At 46.9% G+C, this 19,222-nt stretch overlaps 1 protein-coding gene across 1 annotated transcript in view; it reads right to left on the bottom strand.

Annotated features, from left to right (window-relative positions):
* ABCA1 (ATP-binding cassette, sub-family A (ABC1), member 1) overlaps window positions 1-19,222 on the bottom strand; it is a 76,591-nt gene that overhangs the window by 16,406 nt on the left and 40,963 nt on the right. Inside the window, exons 9-25 of the mRNA XM_010181945.1 lie at window positions 15,179-15,419; window positions 14,472-14,611; window positions 13,659-13,775; window positions 10,134-10,322; window positions 9,056-9,261; window positions 8,787-8,963; window positions 7,957-8,179; window positions 7,384-7,605; window positions 6,559-6,763; window positions 5,936-6,049; window positions 5,289-5,460; window positions 4,610-4,741; window positions 3,951-4,090; window positions 2,788-2,925; window positions 2,034-2,254; window positions 1,497-1,569; window positions 762-964 (exon numbers count right to left, since the gene is read on the bottom strand). Of these exons, the coding sequence (XP_010180247.1) occupies window positions 762-964; window positions 1,497-1,569; window positions 2,034-2,254; window positions 2,788-2,925; window positions 3,951-4,090; window positions 4,610-4,741; window positions 5,289-5,460; window positions 5,936-6,049; window positions 6,559-6,763; window positions 7,384-7,605; window positions 7,957-8,179; window positions 8,787-8,963; window positions 9,056-9,261; window positions 10,134-10,322; window positions 13,659-13,775; window positions 14,472-14,611; window positions 15,179-15,419 (2,913 nt within the window). The remainder of the gene's footprint in view (window positions 1-761; window positions 965-1,496; window positions 1,570-2,033; window positions 2,255-2,787; window positions 2,926-3,950; window positions 4,091-4,609; window positions 4,742-5,288; window positions 5,461-5,935; window positions 6,050-6,558; window positions 6,764-7,383; window positions 7,606-7,956; window positions 8,180-8,786; window positions 8,964-9,055; window positions 9,262-10,133; window positions 10,323-13,658; window positions 13,776-14,471; window positions 14,612-15,178; window positions 15,420-19,222) is intronic.

Raw genomic sequence — 19,222 nt, 5'->3', positions numbered from 1 at the left:
CTTTCCCATGTCTCAGATAAAGACCTAGTTACTAAATTTGGGTAGTCCTATCTTCCTCCTAGTCTGACAGTGCTCACACTAGTGTTCAGGATTGAATAGGCACTTTTGTGGAGCTTGTTCCATGGACTCTCCTAAACCAGAAAAAAAAACATTTACACAGCTGTGGGAGGACCTAGAGGACAACCTCAATAAGTGGCAACACAGCTATTTCAGTTTCCCTCATCATTATTTACAAAAAAAACCCCAACAAACATTTCACTTAAACAAGAGGATAAAGTGTATGACACTTCTGTGATAAAAGGAGAGTTGTCTGCTGGAACACAGCCATAACGAACAAGCCATAAAAACATCCTTGACAAGGGCATACATCTAAGTGGGTTCTGTAAAGTATGGTCTCCAGTACTGAAATGTATGTTTTCATTTAAGTGCAGCACAAAGTATCTCCAAAAACATCTCAAAGGATTTTACACAGTCACTAGAAGCCAAATTGGGGGCCAACCTCCACATGACATCTCAGTGAAATGCAACTGAGGACAGAGGACCAATCTATGCTTGCCTGTACTACATTTCAGATTTCAGTGCACACTTCTATGAGCATGCACTTAAACAGGGCAGAAGACACTCCATTTTGGAGAGGAACACAAAGCTGCCTGTTCCACAATAGATATCTACAGGAAGAGACAAGACCCTGTCTCTTTCTTATTTCTTCCACGATTTATTTTGCCTAGTTTAAGGCAAAAGAGAATCTTCATCTCACTCACCTCCTCCAGGGTGGTTTCAGAGATGCCATAGCTGGAAATGCCAAGATCAGAGAGACGGTCGTCAATTTCATGGAACAGCTCCACAAAAGCTCCCTCTTTAGCAGCCTTGTATGGCAGGACATAGGTTAATTCATGGCCAATGTCCTCCACCAGCCTGGCCTCAGGAACATGTTTGGTAATAAGATTTGAAATTGCAGAGACATCTAGAGGAATCAAAAGGAAAAGATGGTGTTCATCTTGTTACTGCTCATTATATGGAAAGAAAAGCTCAGTCTGAAAAACCTTGCTAAAAGGGAAGGAGAGAAAATGTGACATCTCTGGAAATCAGCTAATTTCCATGGAAAGTTTGGTTTCTTTTTACATTTAACACAAGCTTGGACAAAAGTCTGGACTCAAGCCTGGCTATTCTTTTATTTGCAGAATTCGGGAGAGCTCTTATATGCAGCCCTGCCCTGCAAGTCACTGATGTACAGCTCACAAGCAAATGTTACATACTGCTAACAGGCCTAGCGAGTATGTAATCTATATAAACCGCAGTACAGCTTGAATCAAAAATATCTCACTAAAGAAAAATGTTCCAGAATTTACGGATCTAAAAATACCATCTCTGTGAATTTAATAATTGTCCCAAGATGGTAGCCACAGAGGAGCACACATTTAAGGCAGCTGTCCAAGGTCAAAGATAGAGCAATGTCAGCACAGGGGCTGAATCTTACATTCTTTTCCAAGGCTCACCTATTGTCAGTGTGTCACTTTCATGGTCACTGCCAAGCCCAGCATCAGAGCTGCTCTGGGAGACACTGTCATCCTGGTCACAAAAGAGAAACCAACCATTGTTTCCTCCTGTTTAATCAAAAAGGGGCCCACCAGATGCTACACTCTAGGTAACTCCAACTAGATGCTGCAACATGTTTGATACTCCACAGAGGAGTGAGAAAGTAACTGTGACATACCACTGCAAAGGGCTGAAATCCATCAAGAGGTCACAGTTATAGAAGCCAGTGTTACAGAAGTGTGCACTTGATCTATTCTGTATCCCTCTTATCAGCTTAGGACCACCAGCATTGTAAGAAACTATAACAGACATGTATGTCCCATGCAAGTTTAACTAGATATGATCTTGCATGGTGCCTATAAAAGAAAGCAACACTTTTAAAGAATAAGGGATTTCTTTTTGAGAGATTCTACCATGTAAGATCTTAGCTGCTGCTTCTCATAAGCCTAAGCTTTCATGAAGGAAGAATGAACATGAACAGGAAGGGTCAGCTGTACCTTTTTCAGATAGGACACTGTGCTGCTACTATTTCGGCAGGAGCTCAGAGAGGAATCCACATCCTTCTTGACCAGGGTCAAATAATAGCCTGTTCCCAGCTGGTTCTTCAGGAAGAGAGAAGAGCCAACACAGCAGAGCTTGCCATGAGAAATGATAGCAATCCGGTCCCCCAGAATGTCTGCCTCATCCATGTGGTGCGTGGAGAGAATGATAGTGCGGCCTGGAAGAAAGCAAGGGAAGACACTGCTGGTAAGTCAACCACATTCATGTTCCCACGCCAAAGTCACAATCATCTACATCTTGCCATAAAGCTGGATGAGAGGTTGATGCCACAAGTCCAGGCTCCTTTGAACGACACCAGGATTTTGGACAAGGTTCACAACTGCTGTCATGGGTTTACTCTACCTGCTGTCTGCAGGCCCTTGTCATGCTCAGCAAAGTAAATTTCATGTCAGCAAGGCTGGTTACACAGAGCAGAAGAGGATACTGCTGCGCACCAAAGGTGAAATTCTGACTAACTGCCCTCACGACTCAGTGAGGAACTTTGTTCATGAGCTCTGGCATGAACAGGATGAGACTGGAGGACAGATAAGAGACCAGAACACCCTTGTTCCGTATGTTCTTTTTTCCTTCCTCAGTGCAGGCAACAACAGATTTGGAAAGACATTGCTATTTTGGGAACAGTCACGAATCATTGATTTTCTTTTGATTTCCATGACACATTAATTAGGAGTAGAGAAAAAACTCACATACCTTGCCGATACTTCAGGAGTAATTCCCATATACCTCTGCGAGAATAAGGATCCACCCCAGCTGTAGGTTCATCCAGAATGACAACTTTAGAGCCACCAACAAAGGCCAAGGCAACGGAGAGCTTCCTCTGCATGCCACCTGCCAGGCACAAGAAGAAAGAGGTGTTCAGGCTGATCCAGACATGAGGAGGACAGCAATAGCTGTAGCACAGTGGATAATGAGCTCTCCAAGAGAAAGCGGAATTGCACCCTGAGAAGACCAAGCACTACTGCTTCAGGCTTTCAGGGTCCCGTCACTGTCAGGTCAGGGGATAATTCATCCAGACGGTCTTCCCTCAGTGGAGTTCAACTCTCCTACTACAGGAAACCACACCTTGCAAGCCCTTCTGTAAATGAATCATACTACCTCAACATCAGCAGTAGTAAGTTGCCAGCTTGGAGGCCTAACCATATTTGAGGATCTGCAGTACAGGTTTTCAGAGCCTGAGCTGCAGAAATAGGCCCCCGAGAGACACCCCTCCTGTGGAACTGCACCAGAAGCAGCAGCAAAGAATTACATCACTGTCTTCAATACCAAAGCCAACCTGTGGCCATCTGCTCTCCCTCCCCAAGGTCGAATGTGTAGTTGGTCCTGACTGCTGAATCGGAGAGAAAGGAGTCTCCATCCCTCAACTATCTGGTACAGACTGACAGAGGAATCCTGCTGTTCCTGAACGAAAGAGAAGGATATTCCAGGACACCAACTGAAGGAGCAGAAGTCAGCATAAGAAATGCATGTACAGTTCACAGACAGCAAGAGACTTACAGATTATGGGCTGAGCCACTCTCACCTAAATCCCATAAACCCAAACATAATAGTAACCATTTGGAGAACACATATCACATATAGCTGGACCATGTCATGATGGAAACAATACTCAAGAGAAAGTGAGTGGTTTTTTATGGCTATTAGACAGCATAAGATAGTGTAAGATTGTTAGGTTCACTAAGATATGCTGATTAGGTACTTAATAAATAACTGATTTCCTTAACTGTTTAACTGTGTCGTATTCTATACTTAATTGAAGGATCCAACTAAGATCTGTGATGCAGCCTGTGTGAAACCCATAGAGTTTTTCTGGGACCGAGGAAGCAGCTGAGAAATGTAAAAGCAGCTGAACCTACCAGAGAGTTTGCTTGTCTTAGCTTTCAGTTTGTGAGGCAAACCGACATCAATTGCCATCTGCTCCATCTCCTCTTTCACCTTCTTCTCTGGCAGCCCTTTGAGCCGAGCATAGAACCAGATGTGCTCCTCCACAGTCAGCCTAGGGAACAGGAGTAGGCTCAGGGCACAGTCAACAGTACCATGCTGGGATGCATCCTTTGCCTTACCATTACAGTAAGCATGTTTATTTACTCATCTTCTAACGCTAAGGTTTCAGGAACGGCTACAGACTGAGTGTGCTCAGCTTGGGCTCAATTTCAGAGTGTGGCTATTTAGCACCAATGTAAATAATCCTCCTTTAAGGGTGCTTGGCAGAGTACCCCAAACATCCCAAATCACTAGACAGTGGGGAAACATTTGGCCTAGTTAAGTGTAATGGAGTAGGTTTCTTTAAAGAGAGGCGAAAGATGAAGGTGTAGGCTCTTGCTGATAATTCACAGGCACATAGGAATGTGCTAATAAACAGTATGTCCTTGCATCAATCTCATCCCACCCTGCTGTCTCCCACCATGCACACAAATAAAGATAGAACCGCCCTAGCTGAAAGCACTCTACTCTTCTGAAGAACCCAAACATCTGCTGGATAACACCAGTCCTGTGCCTCAGAGGTGCTACTCACAAGTCAAACAGCACATTGTGTTGCGGACAGACACCCAGGTTCTGCCTGATGGTGCTGAGCTCAGAGCGGATATCTTTGCCCAGGATGAAGGCTGTACCTGAGGTTGGGGGGAACAAGCCGGTCAAGATGGACCTGAAGGACAAACACAACAGATAAGCAGGTTCCACAACAAGGAAATGGCTGCTGCACATCCCAGGATGGATGAATTAAGAGTGGGTGGAAGCCCCAGGGAACTCCCACATCAGCACAGTAGTCTGAGAAACATCTCACTAACAGTTAAAAAGAAATACCAGCTCCAGTAGTTTTAACAGTGATGAAAGCACACCCACGTGACTTTGCTTGAAGGAACTTTATTTTCCTCTAAATGCTTCTCATCCCTTCAGTCCCAGTTCATTTCCTTACACTGGTAAATCAGAATCACAAATGGCATAACTAAAAAGTGCTGCCAGCAGATTCATTTATCATAGCCCCAACCTGAACTACCTCCAGTTTCAGACCTCTGTATCTGCATCTTCTGAGGCAGCTGCACAATCAGCAGAATTTCACTGAAGTGAGTGGACCACTGTAGTCTGCACTAGCTTGCACGCTGCAGCTGTACAGATGCCTCTACCAAATTGGTAGGAATGGCAATATTCAGAGTCACTGCCCCCACTGTCTTAAAGTATTACTTTGTTCTTACATGGTAGTGGTTTTCCCTGCTCCATTATGTCCCAGGAAGGAGGTGATTTGTCCTTCATAGAAGTTCAGTGTGAGTCCATCTACAGCAACTTTCTTGCCATCACGATAAACCTTGACCAGGTTCTGGATGGAAACACCCAGGCTCAGATGCAAAGGCTCTTCCTCCTTGCAGACTGGAAGAAAACAGAGTGAAGTAGAGAGAGATATGATAAGTGTTAACAGCAACTGTGTAGAGTTCTAACGAACACCACATTCCCCCAAGTCTGTGGAGATCCAAGGACAAATGAGCTATATGAACAACTGATGATATTGCTTCCTCATAGACATGAACCTTCCACGAAAGTTGTCCTTTAGCTCTTTGCTCTCTACTGGGCTCAACTGGGAGTTGGAGATCTTCAGTGCCACCATCGTCAGCAAAAACGAGAGGAATTCTCAAGTCCATGAGGCTGGAGTACCCACCTGCACTCAAGTGGGCAAAGTACCTTGGATTTATCTAGATTCACCCACCTGACCAGTTTACCCAAACCACAGTAACAAAGGGATGACAAATTTCACCTTTGCCATGCCAGTTCTGCTGTCCTTAGGCTCTCCCTTTCAAAAAGGCAGAGCATAACACTTCACTGCAGAAAGGCTGTGTCCAGCACTTACCTTCTGAAGGTCCCTTCTGGTCAGGATGAGGGTGCAGCCTGTCCTGTGGTTCCTCACCAAACCAATAGGACTTTGTGAAAGGAAAGTACCAGGGCCTGGGAATCCCATACTGGCCTAAAAAAGAAAAGCGTTACATGAACCTGTCTGCATCTGTCCCTTTTCTCATATTAGCTTTCAGGACAAAAAGGGAAGTACTCCACCTCCAGTAAGCCCCTAGGTTAGGCAGGACTTCACGAAGATGCTGCCAACTTTGGGGGCAAGAGACATCTATTTCCCCAGACTTCACATGAGGGTTAAAAGCCCTGTGCTGGAAGGTGCTAACAGCCACATGTGGTACTGATACTCTCAAATCCTCCCCTGCAGCAGGGTTTGTGGACTTGGAAATTCAGAGATGGGAACAGCTAAGTGCAGCAAAGCTGCTGGAACTAGCTCAGCCATTGCCACAGTGGGGCCTCTGTGCTGTGCATCAGCCACTGCTGTTAGCAATAACCTTATTGGTTGATGCTGGTCTGTGGTTTTCCTCCATGAGCTTTCTGCAGCTCTACTTAAAAATGGCCCAATTACTGTGAAAGGATGCATTTAGAAGCGTAAAGACAAGATCCCTTCTCAGAAGTACACCTCACCTGGGAAGACAGACTCAATGTACCAGGTCATGACCCCATATAGGAAGGTATCGAACAACATCATGACAGCAGACGTGGTTATGCTAAAACCATCTTCTTCCAATGGGCTCTCAAAGAAGTTGTCCCACTGAACACCAACTCCTTGTTCCTCAAACAGTGCAAAGTACTCACAACCAAAGCCAAAGGCTACTGGAGACAGCAGGCTCTGCAAACAGGAGGCATGAATATGCATTCAGTTTTTCACTATTCTCCAACTGCAGCTCAGCTCTAGTACAAGGCTAAGCGACATGGTCCAGAAACCTTACTGGAAAAGTCAAAGGTCCAAGGAGCATGACCATATTTGCAGAGAGGGAATGGCAGACTCAGTCTTGGTTCCAGTAAGTAAGTCTCTGCTGGACCACCACCCAGAATTGATTGTTTCCCTGTTTTTTTTTTCCCTTGCTCTTTGGACTTTCATGCAAGGGATGAGATCACTAACAGCCACCCTCTCCAGACTGGTAAAAAGTGCTGTGCAGAGGAAAAGCGGCTAGTTCCTTCAGCCTGCATATTTAGTGGTACAACACCACAACACACAGAGGTCAAGGCGGCTTAGCCTGGCTAAATCAATTCTGCCACCAAAGTCAACAAAAACCTCCCAGCAGCTCCTAGCAGATTCAGTCAACCTTTTCAGTAAGGCCATCCCTGACAGCCATTTTACACTTCTGACACTGCAAAATTACTCTCCCATTGCCACCTCCCCGCCTTGTTATCAGAGTCCAGCTAGAGAGCTCCTGAGTGCCATACTGGTGAAGGCCCGGTACCCAGGACTGTTTCCTCAAGACTCACCGCAAATATCTTGAGTGGGAAGCTGATATAGTCTTGCCAGGCAACACATAGCACATAAGGCAAGTACAGTGTGAAATAGACAATGCCCCCACAGGCAGCTGCCAGGTTGGCCCTGGAGAACACGGTGCTGATGAGGAAGCACTGGAGGATGGTCACAACACCGAAGATCGAGAGGAAAACAAACACCACACTAGGGTCACTGTAAGGCAGTAGATTTCCCATCTGGCAGAAGAAAAACAGGTGCGTCAGGTTTTGAAAGGGCTCTCCAAGGTAGCTCTAGTTACTTAAGCAGGTGTGCAGAGTTGTCAGTCCAGGGAGGCTGGGCTTGCTGAAATTCACATAGTAGCCTTCTCAGAGGTGGGGCAGTACTAGAGGCACCTTTTCAAGAGCACTGAATCTACTACAGACTCTCCCTCTGCTTTCAGCCACTCAGCCCTGTTTTGCCTTGCTGGCAAAAAGTTACTGGTCAACTCATGCTTACTTACTCCTCCTCAGTGTGTCAGTGCAGACCACTGCTTAGCAGGCTCTCAAGGCCCTAGACTCTGCTGCCACTGAGAAAACCACTCAACTCACCTTAAGGATCAGCACCAGTAGGCCTGCACTCATCAGGAGAGGAATGAGGCTGCTAATGAACCAGCTTAGCCAAAGAATGCCATTGTCAAGTCCCATAATCCTCATTGTCTCCTTCAGTCGGGCTTCCTTCTCATATACAATGCCCTTAATTATCACAGCCACTGAGTAGATCCAGGCTAAAGTCATGAAGAGAGGCATGGAGCGGCTCATGACACGCAGAAATCTGAGAGAAGGGAGGAAAGGAGCCAGGAGAACAGAGTAAAACATCGGTGCAACTTCAGTACCATTCAAGGGCTAGCAGAGCATGGTGACAGCTAAGGCTTCACTGCACAAAGAGCTCAAGTGCAGAGCACGACACAGGATCAGTGTCTCACCACAAGGTGACGCTGACGGGTCTGGAGCACATCACCAGACTGGAGTGGGAGCTGGTGTTTCAACTGTCACTCAGTGGAAGAGCAGGTGCAAAAGACCTGGCTTTCTTGTGGTCTGCTCTCAACTGTCCTTTTTCCGCACTCTCATGCCCAGGTCTCTGCTTTTTCTCCCAGTGCTACTTTAGCCTGTATCAGGTTTGGTGATATGGGCACATCTCAGGAATGCACTCCAGATGTCAAAGTCCTGGACAGACAGCCCTTCTCCTGAGAAGGACTCTGCAAGTAACTACGTATTCTAAATCCTCCATATAGGTGCCCTAATTGCAGGGATAAGGAACACTAAAGAGACTGCTTCCCCATTGATAATAGGGACAAAAACCATGTCTGAGGTGTGACAAAAGCCCATGCCTCCCAAGCCACAACCCTCCTGGGAGCTTTCAAAGCAGCCTGCATACATACATGTCATCGACGTAGCATGGATAGGGCATCTGCTGCACATAAACTCCTGTCTTCTTCTCTGTGCCTGTCTGCACCCTGATGATGGCCTGTTCCACCACATCTTGTAGGTATGCAAAGCCTCCCCAAACATAGCGCATGTCCTCAAAGGGGTCAGCACGGGGACCAGGATCCCAGTACCTGCACCAAGGAAATGAGCCCTTTCCATTAAAAATCCTCATCACCGCATCCCCCTTAAGAATTTGTTCATAAAGCAGCCTATCAGGACTCACCCATCCTTGATCTTGTTGGTCCTTTCCACGTTATCAATGTCCATGCGTATCTTGTACTTCACATGCTGAGGGAGCTCTACGCTGTTAGGACCTATTTCAGTGAAGACTATGCCAGCCCAGAACCTCCTTTCATCCAGAAGCTCCAAGGACTTGTTTATAAGCCGGACTTCTGTGGCCACAGGCTCCAGTTTGTCCAAGTTGACACACTACACACGGATAGATTTGGAGGCATTTATAGAATAAGTTACCAAACCAGAATGCACTTTGTTCACTTTTGGGAGAGACAGAAAAGGAGAACTCTGCAATGGTAACGCCACGCCCAGGAAAAGGCTGGAGCACTGGACTACTTTACAGGGGCTCATGGCAGCCCAGCAAGCTGCTAGAGATGCTGCTTGATGGTCACCTGCCAGTCAAACATACATCACTGAGAAATACCCTAGCAAAGGTATTTTCTGGACAAGAGGTGAGGTAGCATTGTAATACTAGCTACAGAATCCCATCCAAGCATCAATTTCCATAGATAATCTTATTTTCTCTGTTACCAATAAACTAGGTTTGATTCAAAGTCTCTAAAAATCAGCTGAGAGAGAGAAAGGCTTTGGACCAGGTCCCTGACATGCCAAGGCCTGTTTATGTTTGCACCTACCTGCCAAGATGATCAAGTAAGAAGTAGAACAAATTTCATTATTCACTACATCTTTCTCAGCTTAAAGGAGCTGCTAGCTTCACTGCAGTCCCCAGCTAAAACCTCAGATCAAAATATAAGCTGTTATGCTGCCGAAGCAAGCAGCAGCTCTCAGTTGCGCAGTAACAGCAGGGTGGGAAACCACATGCAATGACCGAAGTGAAAGTCTCAAGAACAAGGCCTACAATTAGGTTCCTTCATATATATTTAGGCACCTAAATAAATGATATTTTCTAACATGCTGAGTACTCAGCCCTACTAAAGCTTGGTCGTTTACAGAAAACAGACTGAGGAATATCTATTGTGCCTTTCCAGGAATGCGCCCCACTGTGCGAGTGGAGAACAAGCCTGCTGCCCTTACCCAGCTCCTGGCCCACACTAGCAGAATCTCACCTCCATGAAGCGGGAGATGGTCTGGATAGCCCGGTCTGTCTCATTGAAGGCATCCACCCAGGTATACACCGAGCCATTTGCTGTCTCCAAGTCCTCTGGATGCTTTGACAGGAAATGGGCAATGTCCTCCACTGTCCAGTTGGAAGATGGCAAGTGCAGGTCCCAGAGAGCTCTGTGTTTCAGCAGTGTCTGTGGATATTTTGTTTTCAAAGGAGAAATAGTTGTTAAGAATTAATGTTAGATTAACATTAACTGCATGCTCTGCCGCCCCTTTCTCAGGGAGAGGGCAGCAGAGAGCCATGCACAGCTCTGCACCCCGCACAAGCAAACCAGATCTTGCATCAGCAAAACAGGGAAGAGGCAGATGTGTGTTCGGGAGAAATGCATTCTGCTAATGGTGGTTGCCAAGCTCTGCTCACCTCTCCAGAACAAACCTCTGCTCCTGCCTAGGATGGAGAGAGGCTATGGCATGGCTGGAGGCTGAACTGTCATAGTGCTCAGCAGAAACAGCAGCACGAGAGGCCAGGTGGCCTTCTTACCTAGCTTATCTTGCTATTGCACCATCAGAGCTGGCTGAAGCAGCTCTGTACAGCCATGATGTCCTGCCTCTCTGTTCTCCTGCCTGGGACGGTGCTTTTTGTCACCTGGTTTAACTGCTAGCTTTCTGAGGGCAGCCTAGAGCCCCATTACACCCCACACAAGTGCAGTCCTGGTAGAACCACCTGCCATTGAAGCAGAAACCAGTCCTCTCAGGCCAATGACATAAGTGCAGGCAGGAGGGGAGCATTAATTGTAAAGGACACAGTTGAAATTAAGTAGGGGGGGGGGGGAAACCAACAACCCATGCCCAAGAGAGAAAACTAGAAAAATCCTAACCAATAAAAACAGGAAATGGATTTTCTGCCAGAACAAAGAACGAAGCAGAGAGATGAGGAGCTTCCCCATGCTCTGCTGTTATCAGCAAACCAGAAAGTAGTGGGTCAGTTACAAAAACAGCATCACAAACTGTGAAAACAGAACAGGCCAAGCTAGCAAAGAACAACATGCGAAAGGGAAATCTGACCAGACAGGGATCGGCTGCACTGCATGCTCTTCCTGTTAGTTCCTCCAGGGTTAGCTCGTGCCACCCTGGCCAGCAGGAAGGGCACCATGCATGCAGGGAAGGGGCTCAGCCTCATCACATTCAGCAGCAGCATTAAAGCTCCTTAACTCCAGAGGCGTATGTTGTCCTCCCTGAAGCAGCCACATTAGCAGCAAGCTGGAAGTGCCAGAGATGGGCGAGCAAAGCACTTTGGTCTCCTTCAGCAAGAAGCAACATGCGAAACAGATTGCACAAACCAGACAGCTGGGAGGTGATGACCGGTCACTCAGCAGCACAGCAGCCCCAGTGGCTAGCAAACAGCTAAGGACTGACCTCCTCCATGTAAGCAGCCACAAACAAGCAACTCTCTGTTCCAGCCTGTTCATGTACCAGTAGTCTGTGCTGCACCTCTAAACTGAATCGGATGCTGCCCATGAGATGCCCAAGTATTGACAGTGAAGTACTCCTGCTTGTGCGCACTGTAACATGTGGCAACAAATGAACCCCTGCTACTATGCCAATGCAGAAGAGGAGACCAGACTGCTGGGAAGATCATTAATTGTAAAGGACTAATTGTAAAGGATTAATTACCAGAGCCAGCAGGGTTAACAAGAAGGATAAAATACAAAACTAGAAAAGCCCAGGACTCATTTAAAAAAGAAAAATAAACAAAATGAAGCAACATTCACTTTTCAAAGGACGTGACTGCAAACCAGTCCAGTGCACTTTCCTGCACTGTCTGCACTTTCTGCAACAAATGGAATATTTACTGTTTGTGGCCCCGATTCTCACCTCCCCTATGCCAACATCTACAGAATTAACTTTCACAAAGCAAAGAGAGGCACAAAAGTGATGAAAACTATGTCTCTGACCCTCTGGTATGTCAAGTTGATGGAGAAGTGTAACATGGCATGTCAGACACTAGTCAGCACAGCATTACATTAGGGTAAACAAGTAATGAACTTCAAGGTTTAAAAGACCTGGAGAGGCCTCTGTGTAACAGCTGCACTTTAGCATCCAACCAACTGCCTCACAGAGGCAGCAGGAAAAGCTACTCTACAACAGTTTCTCCGTTGTGCGATCTCAGTTTTACATGATTACACTTCCAAAGACATCAGCACAGATCCACCTGAGTGAAGCAACAGTGAACTAAGCCAGTTAAGCAGATAATGCCCCAGTAATGCAGGTCTAACACCTGGCACAACACTCCAGGGGACCAACAGGCTGGCAGAAAGCGTGTCAAATCCGAACAAGACTCCCAGCACCTCATCATGGTCTAGTATGCATGGCACGTTATGAAGCGATCAGCCGTAGGGTGATGTTAGCTCTTCTCCCATGAGCACTCAAGTATTACTAAATTAAGCATACCATGTAACTCCAAATTAAGTTCTTGCAAGATTTGTGCCAGATTACTGCCAGGCATTTAGGTTCAGCTCTAGCATGATAACCACTTAAATCCTACTGTACTCAATAAGGCCTGAGGCCAGCTGGCACCTTCCAGAATATGATCCAGGTGTATCACTGCTTGATTTGCTGCTATCATGAAAGCACTGTTGTGGAGAAGTGCACAGCACAGGGAGCTGAACATATCACCAGCCCCACAAGTCCCCGCTCTACAGAAATACCTCAAGCCAGATATTCATACTGCATTAGGGCAACACTGTGGAAGAAACAGCTCATTTTCCCACAGAGGCAGACTAGAAATGGGTGTTACACACACACACTGTTCCTCTTTGCAGCAGGTTGTTACATGAAGGAAGGAATGCCAATCACAGAATGGTAGGGGTTGGAAGGGATCTCTGAACACCATGCAGTCCAACCCCTCTGCCAGAGCAGGATCACCTAAAAAAGATCACACAGGAACATGTCCAGGCAGGTTTTGAATGTCTCCAGAGAAGGAGACTCCACAACCTCTCTGGGCAGCCTGTTCCAGTGCTCTGGCACGCTCAAAATAAAGAAGTTTTTATGTTTAGCTTGAACCTCCTGTGTTCCAGTTTGCGACCACTGCCCCTTGTCCTGTCACTGGGCACAACCGAGAAGAGTCCGGTCCCACTCTTCTGACATCCGCAGAATGCATGTCAGAATGCATCCTCCTCTTAATGCATCTCCAGGATGCCATTGGCCTTCTTGGCCACAAGGGCACATTGCTGGCTCATGGTCAGCTGCTGTCCACCAGGATCCCCAGGTCCTTTTCCCCTGAGCTGCTATCCAGCAGGTGAGCCCCCATCCTGTACTGATACATGGGGTTGTTCTTCCTCAGATGCAGAACTCTACACTTGCCAGGCATAATGCAAGACTGGTACAATCACAATGAGTTTCAAGAAGGGGTTCCATCCATACTATTAGTCTGCTCAACTCAGCACTGAAGCACCAGCTAAAACAAATATTTCAACACTTATTGCAGGAGACAAGAGCGGTGGTTCTGGCAAGGACAGCATACTGACCCGAATGAGATCCATTTCCTGGCTACTTTCCATAAACGTCCAAATCTTCGGGCTTATCTCCTCCCACATCCCCCCTAGGTCACGAAATACACCCAGCTCCTGGAATGTCCTGTTCACCTGTCGTCAAAGAGAGGAAGGTTATTTCCAAACACTGGCAGAAATCCACTGCGGGCTGAGAGGGCGTGTTGACCTGTCAAGCAAAGTACTGAGTGTTGCTCTTATTCAAGCAGCAGCTCAGCTTCTGCGAAGACTGGAGTAGAGAAAATCAAGTGCACTTAGAAGTAAACCAGTAACAGGGAGTGTGAATGCCTGTGGCTGAGCACTGCCTTCCAAGGCTTGGTGGAGAATGACTCTGTCTTGGAGATGAAGGGCACACAGAAACAGCCCCTCCCCATGTGCTAGAGGAGTCTTACTGAGGGAGCTGGGGCAATTAGAGAGCACATTAGGTAAACCACAATTGGAAAGGATTAAGGATCCACTGAGCAGCCTGCAGTGGAGGAGAGGAAGGACACCTGAAGGCTTATCAAGGTCTTCCTCACTCCCATATTCTACATTAGAGATGCAAAGACTGTGGATAATCAAAAGGCAACACCACAAAAGATTCCAGCCAAGTCCAGAAAAAGAATTCAGCTTTGTCTTTTCTCCCTGAGCCTTCAACAGCAAGTGCACAGGAGGTGAAAGACTAGGGAGGCTGTGCTTTGCAGGCTGTTCTTTCTAGGCTTGTGTTTGCACCCAATTTAACACAGAGCAGCTGAGCTGCACTGTCAGACAACGTATCTTATTCTACCTATCAGAGGATAAGGCTAGAGTTACCTCAGCCATGACCGTCCTTATGGCTGGTGTGTCTGGAGTGTACAAGATCTTTCCAATCAGCAAGGGTTTCAAAGCCCTCCAGATAATCCTGGAAAGAGGGCTGGATTCCAGATTCTTCATCAGCTCATTGCAGTAAGGGGCTGAGGAGGAGAGAACAAGGGTGAGTGGCTGAACAGCATGGTGACAACTGGCCACTGTTGTGGACAACTGGCCATCTGCCCGCATTTGTCAGACAACAAAAACCCTTCTCTACTGCAGAGTTCCACAAAAAGCCCCTTTCAGCCCAAGCCTTCACAGTCTGCCCAACAGACATGGAGCACCCAGGTAGCCCCCAGCATTAAGAGCCACACTGCTAGTTCTGCACTGCTCCCACAACCCTGCCGCATGGCACAAGCAAGATTTGTTCAGAAAAGGCCAGATTCCCAAAGGCTCCACGTGACTATGCTCTCTCTCCCCACTCCAGCAAGGATGCTGACTACACAACCTTCTGTGGACTCCACACAAGGCCCTTGGGAATCCCTTGCATGCTGATACTCTCACTGGCCTTAAGGGCATGTGCAGGAGGTGGCATGCATGTGCCTTTCCGAAACAGCAGAAGGTATGCTGTCCCTCAAGACCACCTGCTTTAATTTGTGGAAGTTTGGGAAACACTAGAAATGTCAAGTATGAAGTAGATGGGACCTTATGCCATGTCAGGTTACACTTACTTGTGGAGTTGTCATAGAAGTTAGTTACATCATCTTCAGTGCTGTTGCCTCCAAACAGTGCTTTGTAATTGTTATCCTCATACCAGTTGAGGGATTTAATTTTGAGACCTCCACCTTCAGGATGGCCACACACAATGCGCGACACAGCCTGGTAGATCTGCGTAGAGGAGTTTGAGGCATTCACGTTGGTCAGGAACATCACCTCTTGCCTCATGTCGCTCCAGCTCTTCATGCTCAGCAACTGGATGGGGAGATGGGAGAAGTGAGTGAAGTGGGGTCAGTAACAGGATTAGTGAAGGGAAATCTTGTCACTCTCCTTCAAATCACACATTCATTTTTAAACAGATGAGAATCACTCTGAATGCAACATTAACAGTAAAGACCAGGGAAAGCTCATTTCCCCCTGCCACAATAGGATAATGTAGAGGGAAGTCTCTTCTGTGCCTGCACAAGAAACATGCCCTTGCCAAGCTCTTTACTCTTGAGTTTTCTTCTCCAGTGCTGTAGGTGGTTCCTGCCCTCCCTGCCTGCTCACGTGGAAGCTGCTTCGCGTCTCCTCCTGACTGCAAAACGGCTCACACGTTCCAGTGGAGCCCCCTCACATGGGTGGGGTGGTGTGCATGGAGTCAGAAGAGGGAGTAAGAACAACACACAGTGAGTTCAGCTCATAGGACACAGCTGGATGAGCTGCAGGCCCCAGCAGTGCTACTTGGCACAATTCCACTAGGGTCAGCAAGCCTCCGTTGATTTACATTGACCAGCCTGTTTGACCTCCTAGATCAGTACCGGTTGCCCCTGTCCCAGCCCCTCCCTGTCCCCTTGTCAACATCATTCCCAGAAAACCCTTGAAAACAAGTCCAGCTGCAGCCTGGAGCCTGATCACAGCATGAGCTGTGCACGCAGCCAGCCACAGGAAGGAGTGCTCTCTTGCCCAGCTGGTCCAACAGCAGGCTCGAGATGACAACAGCACAACTGGCCGGGACAATTGCTACCTCCAGACTCATTTATCTGGCATGAGCATCTACCTGCAATATGTCACACAGAGAAGTGCCAGGTGCTCAGCCTGAGACACTCACTGCTTTAATGCTGCCATACTCAAAGGCAAGACCAAGCTCACCACAACAGAAAAAGCAATGCACCTCCATGAGCACTGGTTTCATGCTACACTGGAGCACTGCTCTCAAGACTCCCTGCCTGGAGATGTAAGAACATCAGCAGAGATGCATCCATACAGACTAGAAGCCTGTTTATCTCAGTAAGCTCTGCGATGGTGACAGTAAGTGGATGTTATGAAAAAATAAGGGCAAGAATGTAGGATACTTCCCCCAAGTAACCTTCCAGCTTTCTTTTATTTTCAGCTCAGGGAACTTCTATTTCCTAACTCTCAATGTATTTCTTCCGTGGTAAACTCCTACAATTTTGAACATCCACAAGTATTTAACATTGAACGCATCACTGGAAAGAGCCTACTTTCCCTTCTCCTTAACTGCGCTACGGTTACTTCCATGTGGTGCCATGGTTTTCGCACTGGAAGAGACAACTAACATTTAACCCCTATCTCTCTTTTCTGGGCCACTCAACTCTGTAGACCTCTGTCATATTCCCAACTCAACTCTGTTCCAAGCTGACAAGTCCCAGCCTACTCCCTTGTTCCCTGTGTGAAAGTCATTCCACTTCTAAATGTCCTAATTGCACTTCTCTGAACTTTTTCCAGTTCTGCTACCCCTTTTTGGAGAGGAAGTGCTGAGATCTCAATATTGTTCCATATCAAACAGGACAGCAACTCATGGTTTTACACAGTGTCATGGTAACACCCTACAGCTGGTTCTCTATCCTTTTTTAAATCTTTTGTAGTATTTGATCTGATTTCTTGACTACTACTGAAATACCAGGTGACACTAACTTGGATGTTCCTGCTGTCCTACCCAGAACAGCAACATGCACTAATAAGGGCAAGCAGAGCTGCTGAGACACCTATTTGCAACTGCTCATCAGATTCATCTCAATAACTTTAAATGCTGTGGCCCAACTGCCCTGTTTTCAGCAACAGTAACAGAGTCAGTCAGAGACCATCTGCCAGTTTTGGTCACTGTGTACTGGTTTTGTCACCTGTGCTTAAATAAAATGCAGATAATCAAAGTCCAGGACAGCTGGCAAAGCCAGATGGCAAAAGTACAGAAAGTGATGGTGTGCGGGAACAATTCAATCCAAATTCACCCAAGGAAAGCACACCCAGAGCCTCCGGCCCTGCACTGGAAGGCAAACATGACCCTTTGTGTTCACCTGTAGCACTGTGCATGCTTTGGATATGCCAACATCTGGACAAAAATTCCAGATGCTGAACAACAGCTACTACTTGTCACATGCACAAGGAGCCTCTATTTTTAGCTGCCTGAAAACACATGACACATTGATATGATGGACGACAGCTGTGAGAACAGCTAAAGCCTGGGGATTTAAGTATGTGTGTCCAGAGTGGCTGCTTCAAGTGTACTTTCAATTCCCCACTACTCACTGCTGCCTTTGTTTGCAGCCTGGTGTCACTCAATCAGGCTCCACAGGTTCAGGGCAACTGACAGGACACCAGCATCGTGGGACAAGAGTGAAGAAAATGCCACACAACAGCTTTTGTTGGTTACATAGGCTCATATCAATTTTTGGATTTGATGATTCCTCATCCAAAAGGCCAAGGCTGCATTTCAGGTGTGACAGCTTGAGTGTCCAATTCAAGGGATCCCTTCAGGAGTTTTTGGTACCTTAGGTAAAACAGCTGATTTTTCCTCAGCAAAAATTCAACTTCTTTAGCTAAGAATTTACCAAGAATTCCCTAACATGAGCAAATACACAAATAGGAGCCTATACACATGAGCCTATACACAAATAGGAAATGCAGCTAATTCCCATGAAGGTGCTAACCATCTTGCAGAGGGACTGCATTAGCAAATACATTTTCACACATGATTTTGAAACAGTTTAAGCAAGGAGCTTTGTTTAATCTTTGGCACCAGCTTTGACTTGCAGAGCTGCTCTGTTCATACCACTGGAATCAAGTGTCTCATGTGTGAATGGTTACTGAGCTGTTTCTTCTCACAGGCATCAGACCTGGCTCTCTAAGTGTTTAATAGTCACCCCTGCTCTCGGAGTTTAAGCTGTCCTCCTAGGTTGATTTAAAGAGCCCAGGGACACAGATTCAATCTATTCCATACTCAGAGACAAGTATTTTGTTCAGACCCTTCTCTAATTAAAATTCCTTGCTAGAAAGGCTCCTAGGCATGGCACAAACAATAGTTCTCTCCACCCCCTCAAGCTGCTGCCCTTCGAAACAGGGGAGCAAGTCGCTCCTTTTCACACAGAAATCAGCCTGCCAGACAATAAGGAGTAACTTTCGGTCAAGCCATCTGGAGCAGCTCACACTGTACACAGAGGAAAAAGATGCCTTTGTTTGCACAGCAATAGGGCAGAATAAAAGGTAGTCCTACCCAAAACAGCTGCCAAGCAAAAGGCACGTTACCCTGGGACGTTTTCAGCCACATCAGCAAACTGAGTATCACACGGTTTCAATTATTTTTATCCCAGACAAGAAAAAAAGACCAGTTTCAGTGACGTAAGGGGAAACAGCTGTAATTGAACTCCGAAGGGCAGCCTCCCTGCTAGCAGCAAGCGCTCTGCCACGGTCTTAACTGAAGCCGATTCTGGAATCGTCTTAATTTCACTGTAAATGGGACCGGGCACAGGTTGTGGGACCCGGGGAGGGATGGATGCCAGGAATTGTTGGCTGGCATGGCGCTGGCTCCCGGCAGCCGCCCCTCCGTGGGAGTGGAGCGCACGCTAACCTGAAGTGACCCGCTCTTGTGACTGCTCTCCGGGGTTACTGCCGTTCACGGCTCCCAGCTCGCTTGCTCTGCAAAGACTGAAGACTAGAGAAGGGGAGGAGGAGGAGGCGGCAGCGGTATTGTTTAGTTTAGATGGCTGTGATATCTGCTTCAGGGAGAGAATGTTTTTGCCTAGTAGCAGCACTGCAAAGTCAGAGCTACTCAAAAAGCT

The sequence above is a fragment of the Mesitornis unicolor genome, unplaced genomic scaffold (assembly GCF_000695765.1).
Source record: "Mesitornis unicolor isolate BGI_N332 unplaced genomic scaffold, ASM69576v1 scaffold26083, whole genome shotgun sequence".
Lineage (NCBI taxonomy): Eukaryota > Metazoa > Chordata > Aves > Mesitornithiformes > Mesitornithidae > Mesitornis > Mesitornis unicolor.
The sequence above is the reverse complement of the archived record's forward strand: the minus strand, read 5'-3'. Positions and strand labels throughout refer to the sequence as shown.